Source organism: Sylvia atricapilla, chromosome 1 (genome assembly GCF_009819655.1).
Source record: "Sylvia atricapilla isolate bSylAtr1 chromosome 1, bSylAtr1.pri, whole genome shotgun sequence".
Lineage (NCBI taxonomy): Eukaryota > Metazoa > Chordata > Aves > Passeriformes > Sylviidae > Sylvia > Sylvia atricapilla.
Genome location: NC_089140.1, coordinates 50012751 through 50032418, shown reverse-complemented (window position 1 = coordinate 50032418; position 19668 = coordinate 50012751). Strand labels below are relative to the sequence as shown.

The 19668-nt window shown below is 42.9% G+C and overlaps 1 protein-coding gene and 1 long non-coding RNA gene across 2 annotated transcripts; both read left to right on the top strand.

Annotated features, from left to right (window-relative positions):
- Positions 1 to 11633: 11633 nt before the first annotated feature.
- On the top strand, positions 11634 to 12930 carry LOC136363110 (uncharacterized). Its single transcript, XR_010743901.1, has 3 exons — positions 11634 to 11753; positions 12364 to 12401; positions 12817 to 12930. It is a non-coding gene; the product is annotated as an uncharacterized lncRNA (long non-coding RNA).
- A 463-nt stretch (positions 12931 to 13393) lies between these two features.
- Positions 13394 to 18199, top strand: LOC136367166 (serine/threonine-protein kinase PAK 3-like). Its single transcript, XM_066329025.1, has 9 exons — positions 13394 to 13468; positions 13524 to 13674; positions 13988 to 14051; positions 14743 to 14791; positions 15787 to 15899; positions 16471 to 16588; positions 17186 to 17285; positions 17705 to 17901; positions 18188 to 18199. Exons 1-9 carry the CDS (start codon positions 13394 to 13396, stop codon positions 18197 to 18199), a joined length of 879 nt encoding a protein of 292 aa, XP_066185122.1.
- The last annotated feature ends 1469 nt before the right edge of the window (positions 18200 to 19668 follow it).

The following is a 19668-nucleotide window of genomic DNA, read 5'->3' as shown; positions in this document are numbered from 1 at the left end:
GGCTATTGTAGTCCATGGGTTTTTTTTAAATTTATCGTGGAGATTTTCTGACTGACAGTGATCTGTCAAGGTAGAGGAGTACTGTCAGGCCTAATTCTTCATGAGAGACATTGTCTAGGCCATTGCAAAACTGGTTAAAATAGCTTGCAGAAAAAGTGAGTATGTAAAATGGGGAAGCGGTGTCAGTATTTTTTGTCTGCTTTTTCTTTCATAATGAGTTTTGCGGTTTCTGTCTCTCCAGGTTAACCAACTGAAAAAGGAGATCAGTAAATTTGCTATGTGGTCGAAAGTGCCAAGTACCAACATCCTGCCAGACAGTGAATAGAAAGTATAAATATAAGGGAAGTGGGTTTATTGTTACTTAGTTGAGCTGCAGGAGGAGGAAAGCCTGGAAGGCAGAACCCCTGTGATCCCTGTTCAGCCAAGGAGAGGCTGACTGAGGAATTTGCTGAATCGTCAGTTCATTGTGTGGGTAGTTACAATACTGGTAGCCCCGATGGATTTTATGCATGTCCCACTAGACAAACAGGGCCTTGGCACAAGACCATGGTCTGGTCTGTCTTCAAACCAGGAGGGTTGTGCCTGTCTTCTCAGATTAGGGTTGCACAGGATGGCACAGCAAATATAGAGCTGTGAATGGGACACCAAGCAGATGTGTGGTTCATCGCAGACCAGCTGGAGTGCCAGCTCCATGCAATTGTGAAATATTCTGGGCACTTGGAAGAGTGTGCCAGCTGTGCAGCTCTTCCAAGGGATTCCTTCCTGCTCTCTAAAGGGCTGGTTACCTGTGGGACTGACCATATGAAACTGAAAATCCTCTGGGCTAAGCACTGCTGGTAAGAGTGCTGCTGCCTTTTGCTGAGTGCTCATTCCTTATGTAAGTTAATAGCCTCCTCTTTCCCAGGAGGGTCTCTAGACAGAAGGCAGGTGGAACACAGCCTAGAATAGGGTCATCTGTGGGTTAGATGCATAGAAGAGTGAATGGCACAGGTCTCTTGCAGCTTGTCTGATTGTGAGAAATTTGCCATACAAATCCCTTTCCTGAGACACACTGGAGGGCCTGGAAAGCATGAGGCCTCAGAGAGCACCTATGGTGTACTTTCTGAGTAAAAGGCATTTCTACCAGATAGCATCTGCCGTGCTGCAGAAAAATCCAGGTATTAGTGCACACTGGTTATTTGAAAGTGGATCACATTTTGTGGATGCTGTGATTTCATATCCTGATAAGGTGTTAGCATCACTGTTGGCAGACCTGAAACAAGCAGATGATTGTAGTTCTTAAATATACTTCTCCTCAGGAACATTCAGTAAGTTTTTTTCCTGTTGGTTTAAGTTGCCAGTGGCTACCTTAAAGTCTTCACAGGTTGCACCTGTGTTCTCCAACATCATTAAGTTGTGGACTGTGGAAATCTCTCCTTGTATCACACTGTACTTTTCTCCTTCAAAAGGAGCCTAGACACTAGTAATCCTGTACCTCATTCTGCACATTCTGTGGGGTACAGCTGTTGGTCTTAGAAGAGGCATATACAGCAGTAAATATGAAAAAAGAAATAGCCAGTATTCTTCCACAAAAATCATTAAAATGGTATGACATGTCAGACTAAGTTATATAGGTGTAATTTCTGCTATTAAAATGTATTACAACCTCAAAAGTAAATGTGGACCCTCCTTGCCCTTTCACAGGCTATGAGTCAACACAGGCAGGCAGCTGGGACAACCACAAACTCACAGCAAGAACTCAAAGAGTAAATTTGAGGTAAAAGTGTAATATTTAAAATGGCACAGTGTCACACATTGTTTTGAATGATTATTCTGTTTTTGTCAACCTCGGTTATCTTGCCGAGCTATTATTTGCATAATAGCTAAACTTTCACATGATGCTGAGTTGCTTTGCACATAATCCTCATGTAAATCACTTCAGTGAACCTCAAAACAATGCCTAAAATATCCATCCTGATCTGCATTTCACCTAAATCTAAAAACAATTTAGAGCAAGAGAGACACTCGTAGAACTCGTCATTTTTTGCTCAGTGGTTGATTCATGTATTGTGATGCTTATTTTAAAATACCTTTCAGTCATCATTGTAGAAAGATGATAGAAAGTTCAGTGTGTAGACTTCAATCCTACTAAATTCTTGTAAGTTAATGAAATATGGGAAGTCACAGTGCTATAAATACTATTGATACCTGTATTGCTCTTTTGTTTTGCTGCAATGGTTTTGAGTGTCTATCTGGATGACTTCTTTTTTTGCCTGCTTCTTAGTTCTTGGTTCTCTGTTACCCCTTGTTCTGTCACTACCAGCCTTGGTAAAAATTCTCTCTCCATCTTTCTTATGCCCTCATTTGTCAAAAGGCTGCAGTAAATGACTCTGGAGCCTTCTCCAGGCTGAGAAATGCCCACTCTCTCAGCCTTTCTTCAAAGGAGAGATGTTTTTGTCCTGTCATCATTCCTGTTGCCTTTCTCTGGAGTTGCTGTGGCAGGTCCAAGTTTCTTGTGCTCCAAGAAAGGAGCAGGATTCCTGAGCTAGACACAGTGTTTCAGGTGAAACCACCATGGCAAAGAAAGGGGATCCCTCTGGATAGCATCCTTTCCTTCTGGCAGATCAAGTGTATTTGGACTCTCCCTGCTGGGAGGGCTGGGGCAGCATTTGTGGTAGTAAGTTAACCAGGGTCCTGGCAAAGGAATGTGATTACTTATTCTCAGTAAACTGAGATCCTGGCTGGCACAATGCTGGCCTGTGCCAAGCAGAGCACTTCCAAGGACTTCTGAACATTCTTGTGGAGCTGGCATATTCTTGGAAGATTTGTGTGCAGCCAGCCTGCTTGGAGAATGAGAGAATTTATTAGCATAGGCACAAACACCTTCACATCAGTTGGCCTGAGTGCCTAGGAATATCCCAGACATGCCTAATTTACTGGTATAGGTGGGGCAGTTCAGTGATATGTAAGCTGCTGCCAAGAATAGTAGAGAATATGCAGGAAAGTATGTACTCACTGAGGTAAGTGGCCTGAATGCTGACCTTTACTGTATTTTCCTTAGAGTTCTACATTGTAAGGACCAATAGATAATGAGATTACTTCAGATGCCTGTGAAGTTTCATCCTAAATCTGCATGACCACCTATCCAGTATAGCTCTATAAGTGTAGTTCATACCTAAACTGTAGTTTATATCTACTTTTTCTTTTCTTCAGATTAAATATACACCTATAGAACACTTTCACAGAGTTTGTTGGTAAATGAAGATGGAATAAACCTCAGAACTTTCAGCAGTCACATTCTAGTCTTCTGTGTGCCAACCCAGTCTTACCAGTGCCAACCCTACAGGGTGCTGATAGCTTTTATGTAACATTTTTCACTTTTTGTACAGCTGACAGAATGTCCTGCCTCCTGTACAGGACAATTAAACATGGCTCTGAGAGGCAAATATTGAAGGATGCATCTTAAGCAGGTGGCAGAGGAGAAGAGAAAGTGTTTATCTCAGCAATGGTGCTGGTGAGGGATGTGTGGAGGAGCAGTTGGGCTAATGGTGCTGTGCACCAGTCACTGGAAACACTGGTTTCATCTTGGGGTTGCTTTGAGGGGTTAGTGGAAACAGATGGAAATACAGATTTTCCAGCATTATCTGTTTACACTTCAACACCTGAGTGGATTTGTCTCTGGTCTTAATTTGTCTTTACTCTGATCCTATGGCCTGTGAAGAGATCCACTGATCCTACAGGAAAAAAAGAAGAGGATATAACATGGAATGAGCATCCCCTTGAAATGAGAGTCCCATCTCCATTAGAGTGAGTTGTCATAAGCACGGTTGGTCACAAGATGTCCGTGTCAAAGAGCAAGTTGGAGTGAAGGGCCTGGGAATTTGAAATCTCCCAGTTCCCCATTCTGGGAATGCTGCAGGGAACAGCTGCTGCGTTGGCCCCTGGCATTGGAAACTGTTGAGGTATTGTTTGGGCTTGAGGCCATAGTGCAGGCCAGGAATATTTCCAGCTCTTTGCAGGGTGGTTTTGGTTTGGTTTGTGCATCAAGCTGAAAGCTGAAAACTTTCTGAGGCAAGGTAACAGCAGGAAGCAGATAGGATTAAGAGCAGGAACAGATTTTAGCCGGAGGGGGAGGCTGTTGCCCTTTGGACACCTATCCTCTGCTTTCAGCTGACATGTCAAAGCACAGGCCTTCCAGGTTATCACCTGTAAAAAGCAACCTGTAATTTTTTTTTTTATTCAAGATCATGATACAAGGGGTTTGAGACTGATCTGGCTTGCTATGGTCTGTTTCAGATTACATCAGTGGAAAACTTCCTAACAAAAACTGCTGTGTGCAGCTGGCACAGCATGGCGCAGCTTTTCCACCTCAGACTGCTGCATGGGAGTCAAGGGCAGGGGAGCTTGTGGGGCCATGGGAAGCCCACTCTTTTAATGGTTTTATTGAAACCATGATTTTGGCTCATCCTCCCTGGGATTTCCAGGAGCTTCAGGAAGCAGCTCTTGTCCAGAAAGAAAAACGTATCAGGATAACTCACAGTTTCCACTGAAACATCAGTTTTCAGAAGTGTAGTTAGGATGTGGTGTCCTTGAGATTCAGTTAGATGCTCAGTACTTCCTCCATGAGAAACTTTTCAAAAAGGTTGTGAAGGAAGAGTAGAAGTCTTAATTCTCTCTCTTCCACCACTGACTATAGCCGAGTAACAAAACATGCACTACTATAGATCAAATTTTTCTTCTATTTATAGGAATCAGAACTAGATTCCTTGAACTGTGAGATATATTTGTTTTTTAATTCACATTTTTTCCAAGATGCTTTTTCTTTCCTATGTGATAAAGGCTCAACCTAGAGTATTTTCCTCCTATTTCTGTTCCCAAGCACAGGCTTGCATTTGCAGTTTGTTGTGTCTTATACGTTTAAAATCCATGTAATTCCTCTGTTGCTTCTAGCTTTTTTAGGAGTAAAACCACCAAAAGATACTACTTCTTGGACTTCTGCTTTGAAACAAAGTCAAGGGATAAGCTATCCTGAAATCTTAAATTCTTAAATAATTAAATTGGCTAGCTTACATCCATTTTCCTCATATATATGCAGTTTGCCAAAATAGGAGTTACATTATTGCCTTGAGAATTCCCTCTCTGCTATCCAGACCTGCTGTTTCAGCCCATATGGGCATTGCCAAGCTCACTGCTTTGGGTACCAGCAGTGACAAAGCCATTGAGGAACTGCCAGTGTGAAAGCCTTGGCAAGGCTTCTACAGTTTGTTATGATCCAGATTCAAATCATTCAGCTTAAAGCTACTGGAAGTACGAGCAAGTCTGAATTTTCCCCTGCAAGCCTGCATAACTGTACACTATATTTTATGTGACTGTTGCTCCAGTGGTTTCCTTCTCCCTTTTCAGAGCCTCTTACCAGAGCAGTGCAGTAGGAGTGATCCTCTGTAATTGAACAGACTTCAGCCATACTTTTGTAGTATGTGAATACAGGTGGCAAAGCCATTTTTATGCTTATTTCCATAAGAAAGCATATTGCTCTCACCTCGTTCTGTGAGTGGCAGCTGCTACCAATTTGTGGTCAGTATTCTCAGGTGGATTGTGAGTGAGAGTGTCTAAAATCAGTCACATATAGGCTTGGAAGTGTTAGGCATTTACACTTTGAAAAGAAAGTTCCCTGCAGTACATCTCCTTTCTTTTGGTCTTCCCACTCTCTGACTATTATTTAAAACAGTTCTTTCTCCAAAATCCTATCTGCTTCCTGTTAGGGAGCCCCAGCCTCACCTCACCTGGCATCTATGGGAGGAACCCATTGTTTTGGTGGATGAGCCAGGAATTGAGGCAAATACCTATCATAGTATTGGCATTGTATTACCTGCTATTACATTTGCCTCGTGATTGTAAGGCAGCTTTTAATTGGTGATTCATCAAAACTGAGTATCTGTCATGTACCTGCTTGAAGTCTGAGATGGTCCAGCTTGGGAACAAATTTTATGTTATTCTTTGGCTGTTTGAGCAGGGCCTGCATAGGAAGGGCCTGTAGATACCTGAAGGGACTGTATGGAAATCCCATATTTCAAGCCTGCTGGTGATGCCATGAGGCAATAAAAAAACACACACTGGACCATACAGATAAAGGTGCAAATACAGTGCCTGTGTCTAATTTGGCTTCATGTTGAGCCACTGATTTTCCTTGCATTTCTTAAAATTTTGTGTCCTTATTTCAGTCCTACAATACTGCACATCACTAATACTTTTACTCCTTCAATATAAAGTATACTCTTTTTGCAAATGAATATTTAAGTAAAACTTTCTACACATTGAAACAGGTGAAAATGAGGAGAGAAGCTTGTTCTAGGAGAAAGGCTAGTACTTTTTATTTCCAGTCCTTTCTTCTCATGTTTATGGAAGGTCCTTCCTGATCAAGCAATGCCACTGGAGAGTGAGGCATTTTTAACCTAACTTGCTACTTCGTGCTGAAACTCACTTCACTTCACGAAAAATCAAGGAGAAAATACAGGTAGAGACATGGATACAACAAAAAATTGAACAATTGCAGAGGTAAATTCCCGTTCACAGCTTTTTAAGTCAATTTTGCAATGCTTCTGGATCTCGTTGTAAGGTCACAAAAGAAGCAGTGAGCACTGAGGAACCAGGCTGCTTGGGAAAGGAGGGGGTTCTTTCCAGACAGAAAGGAGAAGTGGGGTATCGGGCTGCAGTTTGCTGACAGGCTCCATCAGCTCGGCCCTGGCCCGGCCGGGCACCAGGACCCCGCCGGGACCCCCGCCTCCGCTGTCGCTGTCCGCGGTGCTGAAGCTTCCAGGGAAGGCGGTGGACGGGGAGCAGCCGGCAAACGGAGAGTTGTCTCTTGTGTGCAGGCGAATGATGAGGAATTCTGTACGCTGGCTAGTGCTGAGATGGAGGCCGCGATAGGTCTGTGTCTGTAAAGCTTTGGTCGTCGGACTGCCTCTTGGCAGTGCTTGTAGCATATAGGTTCAATGCAGAGAAGCCTGGACAAAGGAGCTAGGGCAGAAGTCTGGCTTTGACAATGTGATGTGTTTGGACTGAAGTGTATCCAAGGCTGCAACCTGTGTCCTGGAAGCAAGTCCAAGTAATGGCACTGTTGGGGGTCTCGCATATTACAACATTTTTTATTTCCTTCAGCAATGAAATGGTCACATTCCTTGCCCACTCACCCTCCCACACACACCCCCACTTATGCCCCTTGCCACCCCCCAATTAAAAAAATAAATAAATCCTTTTCTCGTTTGAGAATAGTGCTTTTTTACAATAAAAGTCAAGCTGTTTGTGCCCTGTTTCAAATCTGTTGCATGATACTAACTGGAGTCATTGCAGCAGAAACGTTACTTGGAATCAGCAAGGAACCTAATGAGCCTGTTAGCTGGGTTTTGTAAGATAAATGGGAATGAGCTGTCTGTGTTTTGGAAGGTGGAAAAGGCGTGAGAGCAGGAACACTGTGTTTAAAAGCCTTGGGTCTTCAGGTCCCTTTTAATGTGTATCCTTAACCACATGGAGTCACTAGAAGGCAGGACTATACACAATTTATGGCCATGTTTAAGATGATCCTTCCTGCTGGCTAAGGCACAGAGTGGGTGGCTGGGAGTAGCCTGCTGCTGGGCTGAGCATTAATGTGGCCCCCATCCCAGTGCAGGTATGAGATACTGCCCGCCATCTGTTGGAGTGGGTCTTCTGACCCTCTGCATTTCTCTGAGGAGTTTGTTTCTTTTTTGGTTGTCGTTACCCAGGAATGTTTACATGACAGTTTCTGACTCCAAAGCTTGTTTCCGTGGGTTTTGTTGGGGCTTTTTCATTTGCTTATCTTGCTCATTTTAGTTTGCATCATTGACAGGAAATTTTTCTGACTAAACTTAAGACAAAGACCCAGCCAAGCCTCAGGTCACATTCAGCTAATCCTTTAAAGAAGTGGCTGTGAGCTCCAGTTCTGCCCTTTGAGGGTTCGATTTCTTTTGATCATTGAGGCCATTGCTTTATTGATAATTAGGTCTAGCATCAAGCTGAGTCTCCACTTACATCTCTGTCTAGTGGGCTGCAGCAGGGTTTGGCATCTTAGTGGCAGCTCTCAAACCAAAATCTGGTATCACAGCATATGCAAACACCTGCCTATTTAATATCCTGACTAACTGGACCTCTAATATCACCACAGCCCACCTTCTTCTTGATGATTTTTAGCCTCTTTAGCATTCTACTAGTATGTGGTTTTGGGCAGTGATTGAGATATTATACAGAGCTTGATATAGAACACATAGTTCTTTGGTCTGATATGGTAGGGATATATTTTTGGTTTTAATATTCCAAGTCAGATTGTCAGCAGATTTAGAACATCTGAGACAGTTCTGAAAAGATAAAAATTCAACATCCTGGGTTTGTTCATGGACAAGTTTTACAAAACCGTACAGATGCCTGAAGTCAAAATTCATTGCTGCTCCTGTAAAATTTAATTGTGTTAGGAACTGAAACAAGAGCGTATCTGTTTGTTACAGGTGCCTGGGTTTTTTACAACTTCCTCTAGCACGAATGTTGGAGATTGGCAGACTGGGTGAGTATTTGGTGCAACTTGATGCAGTCTTTAATAAAAACAAGCTTCCTGAAAATATGCAAAGTCTTCTATACATTGAAAAGTAAAGGGACAATATTAAAATAACAGCTGGTCTAGGTGTTGACAGTTACAATGTTACACTGGATAAATGTCCAGTGCGTTTGCAGTAATAATAATAAAAATAAATATTTACCATTTACACCCTGCTTTTCAACTCAAAGGATCCCCAGGTGGTTTACACACACGACGTGGAGGGTTTGTTCTACATGGCATCAAACTGCAGTCGCAGGAACTGTCCAATAATCTTTATTGGTGCTGTCTGGCAGTCCTAAGTGAATCTGTAGGGATTGTTTGGGAAAGCAGAATGTAAAGGACAGAACTGAAATACAGTCAAGACCAAAGGGTTGTAAATGTAGCTAGTAGTTGTTAATAGTTCACCTAATAACATGCTTGAAATGCTAAGAAACCTGGAAGACCAGGTCCTCTTTCCTGTGAAAAACAACAAACAAAACCCCAACAAAATAAATCAAAACAAAGCAATGAAGTTTAAAAAGAAAACATTTAAAAACAAAATGTATGAAGTTTAACAAATACGAGTGCCAGATTCTGCATCTGGTATGGGACAACCCTGATGTATGGACAAATTGAGGAATGAGAGACTGGAGAGAAGTGCTGTGGAAAGGGACCTGGGGGTTGCTGGTTGATGGCAAGTTGAATGTGAGGGCACAGCATGGCCAGCAGATTGTCCTACTCTGCTCTGAACTGGGGCAGCCTCACCTCCAAGTCCCGGGGGCAGCTTTGGGCACCACAATATTAAAAAGATAGTAAGTGATTGGAGAGCATTTACCATTACATAAAATAGGGGATGAGAGATCTAAGGCTATCTGAGGTCCTCAAAGTCCTTTGCAAATGATTCTTCAGGAAAAACAATTCAAGGGGAGCTCAGAGCAGGAATCCTTAGTGATTCCCGATTCTTGTTTTTACAAAACTGAGCTCACTCCCTGTTCAGACATTTTCCACTCACACTTCACAGCAGTAGAGTAGGACACATGACTCAAAAATCACAGCCACCTTCAAAATAGTACAGTTATTCCAAAGAGCACAATAATTCACAATGGTACAATTAATCACAAATGTCCACTGTGGAACATCCACTCAAAGGGATTCAACAGCACTGGGGTTCTGGACCCTGCTCTTTTACTCCACTGAATTTTCAGGATAAAGGGGAAGTGACTCCACAGCTTTTATCCCTGCATACCACAGGCAGGTTTGAAAGAATCCTCACTCTTTGAACTCCAATGCCTGTTAAGTAGGAATCACCAAAGGGATTCCATTTCCCTTTACTTGCTGTTCTTGCTTCCTGCAGGGCCATTGCTTGTCATGGAAACTCCTGTGGCTCTCCAGCCAGTCTGGATATGAAGCAGATGGCCAAAATGTCTGCAAGTCATCTTACAAGGTAGCAGGGGATTTTGGTTATGATCTGTGAGGCTGCAGCTTTTAACTGTTCTAAACCTGCTTTCTTTGGGCTTGACATTTGCAGGGCATTCCAGGGGCAGTGGGCTAGGCTGCTACAGAACTCCAACAGAACAAAACTGGAGCAGATCCTGGCAGTCCTGGATGTTCTCAAATATTAAGATTCCGAAGAATGAGTTAGCAATCAGAAATGTGGGGGCTATTTGTGAGGCGGTTCATCTTACTGCAAAAAAGGGATGTCAGGCTCCATAGGCAGTCAGAGCAAAGTTCAACATCAAAGTGGGCAGAAAGTAAACTGGCACCATTCCACCTTGTGGAATACTCCTGAAATAAATTTTGTTTCTCCTTCTGGCCCCTAAATATCACTGAAATAGTGACTTTTCTTTACTGATTATTTTCAGAACTAACAAAGATAGAAGAAGCATTCCTATTCTTAGTTGGAAGCATTAGTGGCCAAAGGTTGTGGTTAAGTTTGTTCCTTCACGTCCTTGTTTCTTCTCAGTGTTCAGATTGGTGTAGAGGGCTGTTTGGGGTTAGGTTTTGTTCCTTTTTAGTCTAAAGAATTTTTTCCCCGTAAGTTACCAAGGAGACTAAATGTCGTACTTAAGACTATTTAACAAAACAAAGAATGGTTGAAGCTTGGAGTGGGGTGGGGGTTTTAAGGCAGAAAAAGAACAGAGCTTCAGGCAGCCTGTCCGGCTGGTTATCAGCATTCGAGAAGAAGGCACGGCTGGGTTGGTGCTCCTGCTGGAGGATTTCACTGCAGTCCAGTCTTGGGAAATCTGCCATCATCTGCTCGCCCTGGAATTCTGAGCTTCTCTGCCGCCCTGCGAGAGCTGGGCCAGCCCTGCCCTGCCGTCGTGGTTCCATCAGCGCTGCTCCTCTGCTACAGTGTGACCCTGCATCCCTCTGCCCTGCCGGGACACCCTGCCACTCCACAGCTACCAACCCGAGACTCTTTTTCCACTGTTCCCAGCTTGGTGCTCTGAGGATCCTACAAAGGCACCGAGACCAAACTGCCCTGGGTTTTTGTGGAGCAAAGTCCTCGAAGTTCTTGGTACTGTTTTTGTTATCAGTGCTGTAGTTGTTTGTTTGTTGTTGTTTGTTTGTTTGTTTTTATACATACCAGTAAAGAACTGCTATTTCTATTTCCATAATCTTTTGCCTAAAAGCTTTTAACTGAAAAAATAATAATTAGAAAAAAAGTAGTGGTGGTGGTTTACATTCTCCATTCCAAGGGAAGCTCCAGCTTTCCCTGGCAGATACCTGTCTTCCCAAACCAAAACAAGGACATAATTGCTTGGTGTGTTTAGTCTTGGATCCTGTCAGAAATGGTTTTATTTTCATTACCTTTCCGGAAAAGTCAGTTGCCATGCATGAATTTGCCAACCAACCAAGAACGGCTGCTACTGTGATGTCAGCAGAAAGGTGTCGCACCATTCCGTTGCCAACAGAATGTTGCTATGGTGCATGGAGAGCCTGACTGTCCAGAGCACCTCTTTGCCGTGCTTGTTGCAAGAGGGTTCTGATCCAAGGGTTCTCAGCTGACAGGCTGTCCTTGGACTTAGGAGTCCCATATTTTCTCTTTTCAGTGCACAGTCTTTGAAACTGCTGCACACCATCACTAAAATGTTCAAGCAAATCTTTGCTGCAGTTTGTAATTTTTTTCCACTGGCCTATTCTTTCTATTCTTGCCCAGACAAAGTCTGGCTGGTGACTCACCTAGCAAGTAAGTAGAGGTTTTTTCCTAGGTGCATCTCAGCTGATACTTTTGTATCAATGTGCTGTTCATGCTATTTCTAAGTAACTGAGTTGATTTCGAAATGAAAATGCCATTAAGATACTAAGACTTGGGTAAAGCTCATGTCACCAGCTTCAGCCAAGAAGGGGATGTTAGGAGCTCTCTCCTGAGGTGTGGGCAGCTTTTGTAATTAAAGCTGCAGAGGTTCTTTTCCTTGCATGGGTTGGCCTGTGGCAGTGGGGTCTGTAATTTCCTCAGCTGCTGGTTCAACAAAGGCAAATTCCAAAATGCAGACTGGCAGAGCTTCTGAGAAGTCAGTCTAAAGACTCTGCAGTTACCCCCAGAACTGAGGGAAAGGAACTTATTTAGTAAATTCTGAAATTAAAAGATTTGATGGTCTGACTTTACAATGGCTGGAGAAAAAGAATAACCTAGTATATTGCGCTGTTTTCTTGCTTGCCATATAAAAGAATTGTTGTTGCTGGAGGGACATCCTGGAAGAAAAACGCTCTTTATTTGGGTTGGCTCATTCTATGGGATTCCCCACATAGGCAGTCTTTATAACAACATCTGTCTTATTTTCCCTTGCCTATTACAGGTGAAGCTGCACATGGATACAGAAAAGCCCCTGCTTTGGTGAGTGGCAAAGAAACCTCTGACATTCCAAGCATTTCAGAATCATGGAGCAAGCCATGAATTTTGCCTGCTTTGCCTGAAAGAAAGTCCATTTCTGTGTCTTTGCATCAGCAAAAAAAGAGTCCCTGGCTGATTTATAATTTTCTCTTGAGGAACTTTTAAGTAGATGGAAGTCTGGTTTTGCAGACAGAAAGTTGCATGGTGTTTTTTATTAGGCATGGTGGAATATTTAGTTCACAACAATATGCACTGCTGTCTGATTAGCCTGCTCTAATTTAGTTTTAGCAACTCAGAATCCCATTTCTATCCAAGTTTATGATTTCTCCTTAGGAGAAAGATGCATAGACTGATGCATCTTAATAAGATTGTTAATAATTTGTAATGCCTTATCACTCCCACTGTTGTCTGTCCACAGAGCAAAACACCAGAATCAGAAGGTGCTTGGGCTCCCTCTGTTTCCAAAGAAGATGATGATAAAGAGGAAGACAACCAAGCTCCACCTGTTTTTGGACCAGAACCTGAGTGTTCAGAATCAGTAAGGGCCAGCTTTGATCAGCATTGTGTTTGTTATAATTTAGAGCTGTCTGTTTCTGATCAGGCAGCACGGGTCATTCATGGCTAAAAATTCTGAGGGCTGGAGTTCCGCTGTGACAAAGTGCTTCCTCCCAGCCACTGACACCTGGAAAATCAGCTCTGAACTTTAAAATTTAGTCATCATTTTCCTGGCATTCTGCTAGGGACCATGACTTTTATCTTAGCATTGGATAAGAGGTAGCGTTATGTCTTTAAATGCTACTTTGTAAAAGTGAGCTACTTTGTATCTGTGCAGGCTCTGGTCATCAGTGGAGCCAGCAGTCCTAAGGCGCCGTTCACAGAAACTGTCCTGTGGAGGTTCCTGCCCCTCTCCATGGACCAAGTAGCTAAATGAACAGCTTAGACTATGCCTGTAGCTTTTATGTGACCAAATGAGGAGAGTCCTATATAGTCCTGCCATGTCAAGAGAAGGCTGGCCTCTGAAGGGCTGGAACACGGTTCCTAATGGACACTTCCTAAAGCCTGAAATACTAGTGAGAAGTACCTCTGCCAGCCACCTTTCTGACACAATCTGATTTCTTGTCACAGATCTATGCATCCTCTGGAATAGTAGCTGACACTTCACCAGTATCCTCTGAAACAGGCATTCCCACACCTGAGAGCTCCAGCACCAGCAGTTTGTGTAGCAGCACCTGCCAGGAGGAAAACTGGATAGAGGAGGAGAGTCTAGGGAAACTAAGTAGGTGTTCTGCAGTTCTTGTCTGATAGAGCCGTGTTAATGTTCATAGACAACAAACACTTGTCTTGGTACCTGTTCTTTCCCTCTATCTGTCTCCTCTGGATGTTTCTCCTTTTTTCCGGTGTCCTGTCAAGGTAACTTTTCAAAGGACTGTAGAAAATCAATCATTGTGCAGGCCATCTATGCTGTGGAGCTGCCTGTCTTGTTGTTGTTGTTACCCAATGACTACAGCTCACAACCCCAGAGAGTGGGGCTGCATTTCTGATCTGCTGGATCTCCATTTTGAAGTGATTTTTCATTTAATTCCTTTCAGGGGGCATTGTGAGTGTGGGAAACCCTGTGACAAAATATGCTGGACTGGAAAAGATTGCCAAAGGGTGAGTCAAACCACAGTTCCTTCTCCAGAACCACAGGCCAGTTATTTTGCTGATGTAAGCTCAAGTGTGAGGTCAGGCAAGCTCCAAACATGTTCAGACACGGGGTTTAGATCCTTCTGTCTCTCAGTACTGATCAGAATTTATAACTCTGATCAGAAGGTGTCATCAAAGAACTTCATATGGTGTCTTGCCTTCAGCAAGGAGCAGGACCTGGGAGGTCTCCTGTCCCTCTAGTTCCTGGCACGCCTTTACCTATTTTCTTAGGAGAAATCAGGGTTTTTTTCCTCAGAATATTAGGACTCAAAATAGATTCAAATAAGAGATCTGAGAGCAGACCAATAAGAATTCTTGAGGATCCAGCAATGTAAAATGGAAAAAGAATGGAAGATACTACTTCCCAGTTTTTTTAGACCTTCTCCGTGCCTCACCCCAGGCCCCTCATAGGCTTGGAGCTAAAATAAATCCAGTATGTGCATCTGAGCTTTGTACTAGACCTTCTTGTTGCACCTAAATTTTCTTTTGGACAGCCTGCATGGCAGAGAGCTGGTGGGCTGCTGTGTTCTTGGCTGAAGAGTAGGTGATGCCAGGTGTTTTATAAACACTTCAGGCAGCAGAGACTTCCTGTCTGGGCTGGCTTTCACTTGTGGGAACTCAACAGCTTCTTCTTTCTTTGCTGCTGTTTTGTTTCCAGGGGTTTTGGAACAGTCTATACAGCAACTGATACTGCCACAGGAGAAGAGGTAAGTGCCAGTAATCCCAGATTTTGCAGCTCTTGTGTGCCTTTCCCTCTAATGTGAGTTGTGGCTGGAGCTTTGGGTTTCCAGGACATCTTTCCTGTAAAGGCTGTTCCTACAAATCACAGACTAGCATCATCCAGCCCAATCCATTTTTGGACAGCTCTTTGGAGCTACAGCTTAAGATTTCTGAAAGCTCTTATCTGTCTAACAGTAAATACATCTGATTCTTCCTGGTAGCTTCTAATCCCCTTGGAGTACCATGCTTTGTAATTGTGCTTAGACAGAAGTCTACAAGGGACTCAGGGCATATCCATAACATGCCATGGAGTGGATTATTTGTTTTTAAGGCCAGGAAACAGCTGCAAATCTAAACTGTTCAAGAATGTTCTTTAGAGTTGCAAAATAAAATTCGACAAGTTAGGAAGTGGTAGGATTCTGTTTTTTGGGGGATAACCTTAATGATCCTTTTAGGATGGCATTTTATCCATAATGCCTGTTTGTGTTTGCTTTGTTTTGCCATCAAGAAGAGCAACAGTTGCATTTAAAAAAAATTTTCAAACTCCATAGAATTTCTAAAGGATTCCTAAATATTTTGTATTATTTTCACCGGAACAAAACTGCTTTGTGCTTGCAAACCACGTGTGAATGCTTATAGTGGTGATAAACTAAGGCCATTGGAAAAGAATTTAGACACAGGGTGTTGTTAGAGCTCTAGGACTGATAGACTAAGAGACCATTTTTACCAAGTTGATGAGGCAAAATGTCTATGGCCATGCGTCCTAACTAGCACCTGAGCTGGCAGAGGCATGGGCTGTTGGCATGTCAATGACTAAGCTCTGATGTGTAATCACAAGGAAGTTTGGCATAGCTGAACTCTGTTACTCCAGAAATGCTCACTCCATGTTCATTCTGATCTCATTCCAGGAGCGTTCACTCCGTGTTCATTCTGATCTAGTGCAAGAGATTTCTCAGGTTAATGGTTTTCAATGTCATTTTAGGTGGCCATAAAGCAAGTGAGTCTCCAAAAACAACCCCAAAAGGAACTAATTGTCAATGAACTCCTAGTTGTAAGGGACAATAAGCACCCCAATATTGTTAACTATTTAGACAGGTAAGTAGTCTGGTATAATTGTGTGAATGTTCATTTATGTTCTGCAAGACAAAGGTTAAAAAAACCTCTTCAGATACTGCTGGAGAATTGATCTTTTTACTTTTATTTATCTATTTGAATACAATATATGGGAGGAGAGTGAATTTTGTTTGCATTGATCTTTTCTGGCATGCATTGTTGGAAGTCTGCTTTGAAAAACCTGGGCCAGCCCTATCTGACTAAAACACCAGTCCCTAAGTTCACTACCTCCATGTGGTTTTGTTGGTTTGGGCTTTTCTTTTTTTAAGTCAACTGTATTTTCTGTATTTTATGATGAGTGCTGGTAACTATCACAGAAATTATTTCCTTGCATTTTTCACTTTCTTGTCATCTAAGATATCTCGGTTTTCACGAATGGGCCTTTCTCATTAGACTGCACAGATTCCAAGTAGTGTGTAACTTAGGAGGAGTGCCTCTTCCTTTTATTCCATGTTCATTTACAAGTGCCCTGGAAATAGGAATAAACTAGTGTTTTTCATAAGGTAATTTAGCTAAGCACATTCCTCTCCATGCCCTTGCTTCCTTCTTTCAGCTACCTGGTTGGGGATAAACTCTGGATAATTATGGAATACATGGATGGAGGATCTTTAAGCAGTGTCATTAAAGAAGTCCGTATGGCTGAAGGAGAGATAGCAGCCATCTGCCGAGAGGTAAGGGATGCCATTGGTACTTCTGATTGTTTGGGCAGGCTGGTACCTCTAGGCAGGTGGTAAGGACAGGAGTGATTTCATGTTTAGAGCTTTGTTTCTGTGTTGATTTGGTGGTATGGAGAAGCAAGTGTGTCTTAGGTGGAGGGCCCACCAGTACAATTGTTGTTGTGGTACTCTCTGTTTTAAAAAATGTATTTACTTTGCCTCTCTGAACATTTGCCTGGAGCCTGTCTGTATTGCCTGTCTGTATCGCATTCCTGGCCTGTAAAAGCAACATGCTGGTAGCAGAATTTATAGCTGACAGCAAACAATTGTTTGTCACCTGGATAGAGAGAGCCCATGCCCTGCAGCAGCAGTCATTCTGTCTGTGTTTGCAGGGTACAGTCTTGTCATTTCTCTTTCAAGGGGTAATATGTCTTCACCTAGAAAGATACTGTTCTACTACTGATGAAGCAGCAGACTCTTCCTCTTGACAACTCCATGTTCTGCCACTACTCACCTTTCAGCTAGAACTGAGGTCCTTCAGAGCCATTTCCTTTCTTGGTGATGAAATCAGGTCATTAATTGTTACTCTCCTGTTTACTTTTTATCTATCAGTGCCTCCAAGCACTAAATTCCCTTCACTCCAACCTCGTGATTCACAGAGATGTAAAAAGTGAAAATATTCTTCTTGGAATGGATGGATCTGTCAAACTGGGTAGGTATTCTTGGTCAGGCACAGCATTCCTGGGATGTGGGGTGTGAGGCTGCTTAAGACCACCAGTTCCCCAAGAGCAGTGCCTGTGGGAGAGCACGGACCACTGCTGCAAGCTAGGAGTGCAGCTGCCCTGTCCAGAGAGGTCTTGAGAGAAACTAGGTGTCCAGAGTGGCTTTGGTTTGTGTGTGATCCTTCCAGAGGGTGGGAGTTACAGCAAGTGAATAAAAGCCACTGAATGAAACATGGAGGCTTCTGTGAGTGACTGATTCCAAATTTCTTCAGCTGCAGCCCTGAGGAAACAGAGCATAGCCACTTTTCCCCCTAGATTTAACAACACATTCTCAGACTCAGAGTGGGGAATTCTTTATCTTGGTTTCTTAATTCAATCTGACTTTAACAATACTGGGTTTCCTCCTCAGCCGATTTTGGCCTCTGTGCTCAGATGACTTCTGAGCAGAGCAAGCAGAGTTCAGTGGTTGGGACAGCTCACTGGATGGCACCTGAATATATGAATAAGGATGCATATGGGACCAAAGTAGATATTTGGTCCCTTGGCATTGTAGTGATAGAAATGCTGCAAGGAGAACCACCTTACTCCAAGGAAAATCCTCTCAAGGTAAGGTGCAAATACTAGCAGATGCCACTGTCTCTCTAATCTGTCTCCCATGAGACAAAATCCCATTCACATCAGCTTGGACTAGTTCAACCAAGGCCCATCTACCAAAAGCTGTCCTTGGAGCACATCAGCATCTGGTCTAAGTTTGGCTGCATCAATGGAATGACCTCAGAAGAGGAGTGACACGTTCCAGTTAAAAAATGTCCCATTTTGGCCTTCAGTGATGCTTCGAATTTTTCTTTTGAACTCTTTGAACTTTTTTAACTCTTTTTGAGCTGTATCTTAGAATGACAAGTAATGTTCTGTGGCAAGTTTCTCGAACTGGGGAATTTGTATGAAAATCATTTCAACTGTGTCTGCAGGCACAGAACCCTTTTCAGTCTTGCACCAGTGCCAATTACTTACCTGAGCCTTTCAGGAAGTGCCTCTGGTTCTAAGAATGCCTTAATTATTCATTACCAAATCCTTTTCTAAAAATATATTTTAGCACAAGGATTACCTTCACTAATGCATTCCCTTGAGTATGAATATTAGCAGAGAGTTACCATAGGGATATTACCTAGAGAGTTACTTTCCTTTTTCTGATTAGACCATTAAAAGTTTTTCTTTGACCGTGGAAGTGAAGCTGATTCAGAATTTAGAGTCTGATGAAAGACAGAGTTGCAGGTGGCTCTTGTCTGCCTGACCAGCCATTTTCATAATAAATTATTTGTGGATGTAACTACATGTGTCTGTGTTGAACTGAGGATCCAAATATTTCTGTTCCTTTAGCAAGGAATAAGTTGATGGATTTCCTTTTTGACATCTGGTTACCATTTTTATTGGGAAGAGAACAAAAAAATTGACAATCTTTTTTTTTTTTTTTTTTTTATGGGACCTGTGCTTTAGAGACCAGTGAGCACTGCAGAGATTAATTGTATGTAACAATGCTTGGAAATTTTGTGATTAGACCAAATTCACTCTTTAAAAGAGCCCGCAAAGGCTGTAAAGTCAATCCTCAGAGCAGCAAAATGTGCTTTTGCAGATGTAGTTCCTACTAACTTGGCCAGCCCATTAAATCAGCTGTCAAGGCAAGATCATTTGCATGTTGGAATAGCTATGGCTGCTATTTTGTGAGGTCTTTTTACTGGTGCAGAAAAATCATGTCTAACCCTCCGCCGGGGCAGAAACTGGAACTGGAGGCTGGAGCTTAAAAAATGGGGTGTATATGAGCAGTTAGGATATGAAAGAAACAGGTGAATCTTGTTCTTCCTTTTTCTCTAGGCCCTGGATCTCATAGCTAACAGAGGGATACCGAAGCTAGAGAATGCAGAGCAGCTGTCTGCTGTGCTCCAGGACTTTCTGAACTGCTGCTTGCAGTGTGATGAGGACACTCGATGGTCTGCTGAGCAGCTTCTGCAGGTACAGTGTGAGGCAGCTGCAAGTGAAACAGCTGTCCAATTGATCGGTTTTTCTTGTCAGCTAAACTTAAAGGCATCAGATGAACTTCCTCTCCTATTAATGCCCAGTCTGGGTGGTTTTCAAGAGAAAACTGAGCAGAAGCATATACAAGTTTGGGTTGGAAGAGACCTTTGCAGGTTATGTAGTCCAACTTCCCCACCATGAGGGCGGATATCTGGAAGTAGATTAGGCTGCTCAGAGCTGTGTCTGACCTGGCCTTGAATGGTTCCAGGGATGGGGCACCTGGGACCTCCCTGGATAACCCATTCCAGTGTTAACCCACTCTCCTCATAAACAGTTTCTTTCCTCAGGCCTTATCTGAATGGA

What these genes read in the sequence shown, in the direction of transcription:
- LOC136367166 (XM_066329025.1), top strand. Translation starts at nt 13,394, where the DNA reads ATGTCAAGAGAAGGCTGGCCTCTGAAGGGCTGGAACACGGTTCCTAAT. An exon ending in TCCTAAAGCCTGAAATACTA is followed by an intron (nt 13,469 to 13,523) that starts GTGAGAAGTACC and finishes TTCTTGTCACAG; the next exon opens with ATCTATGCATCCTCTGGAAT. An exon ending in GGAGAGTCTAGGGAAACTAA is followed by an intron (nt 13,675 to 13,987) that starts GTAGGTGTTCTG and finishes AATTCCTTTCAG; the next exon opens with GGGGCATTGTGAGTGTGGGA.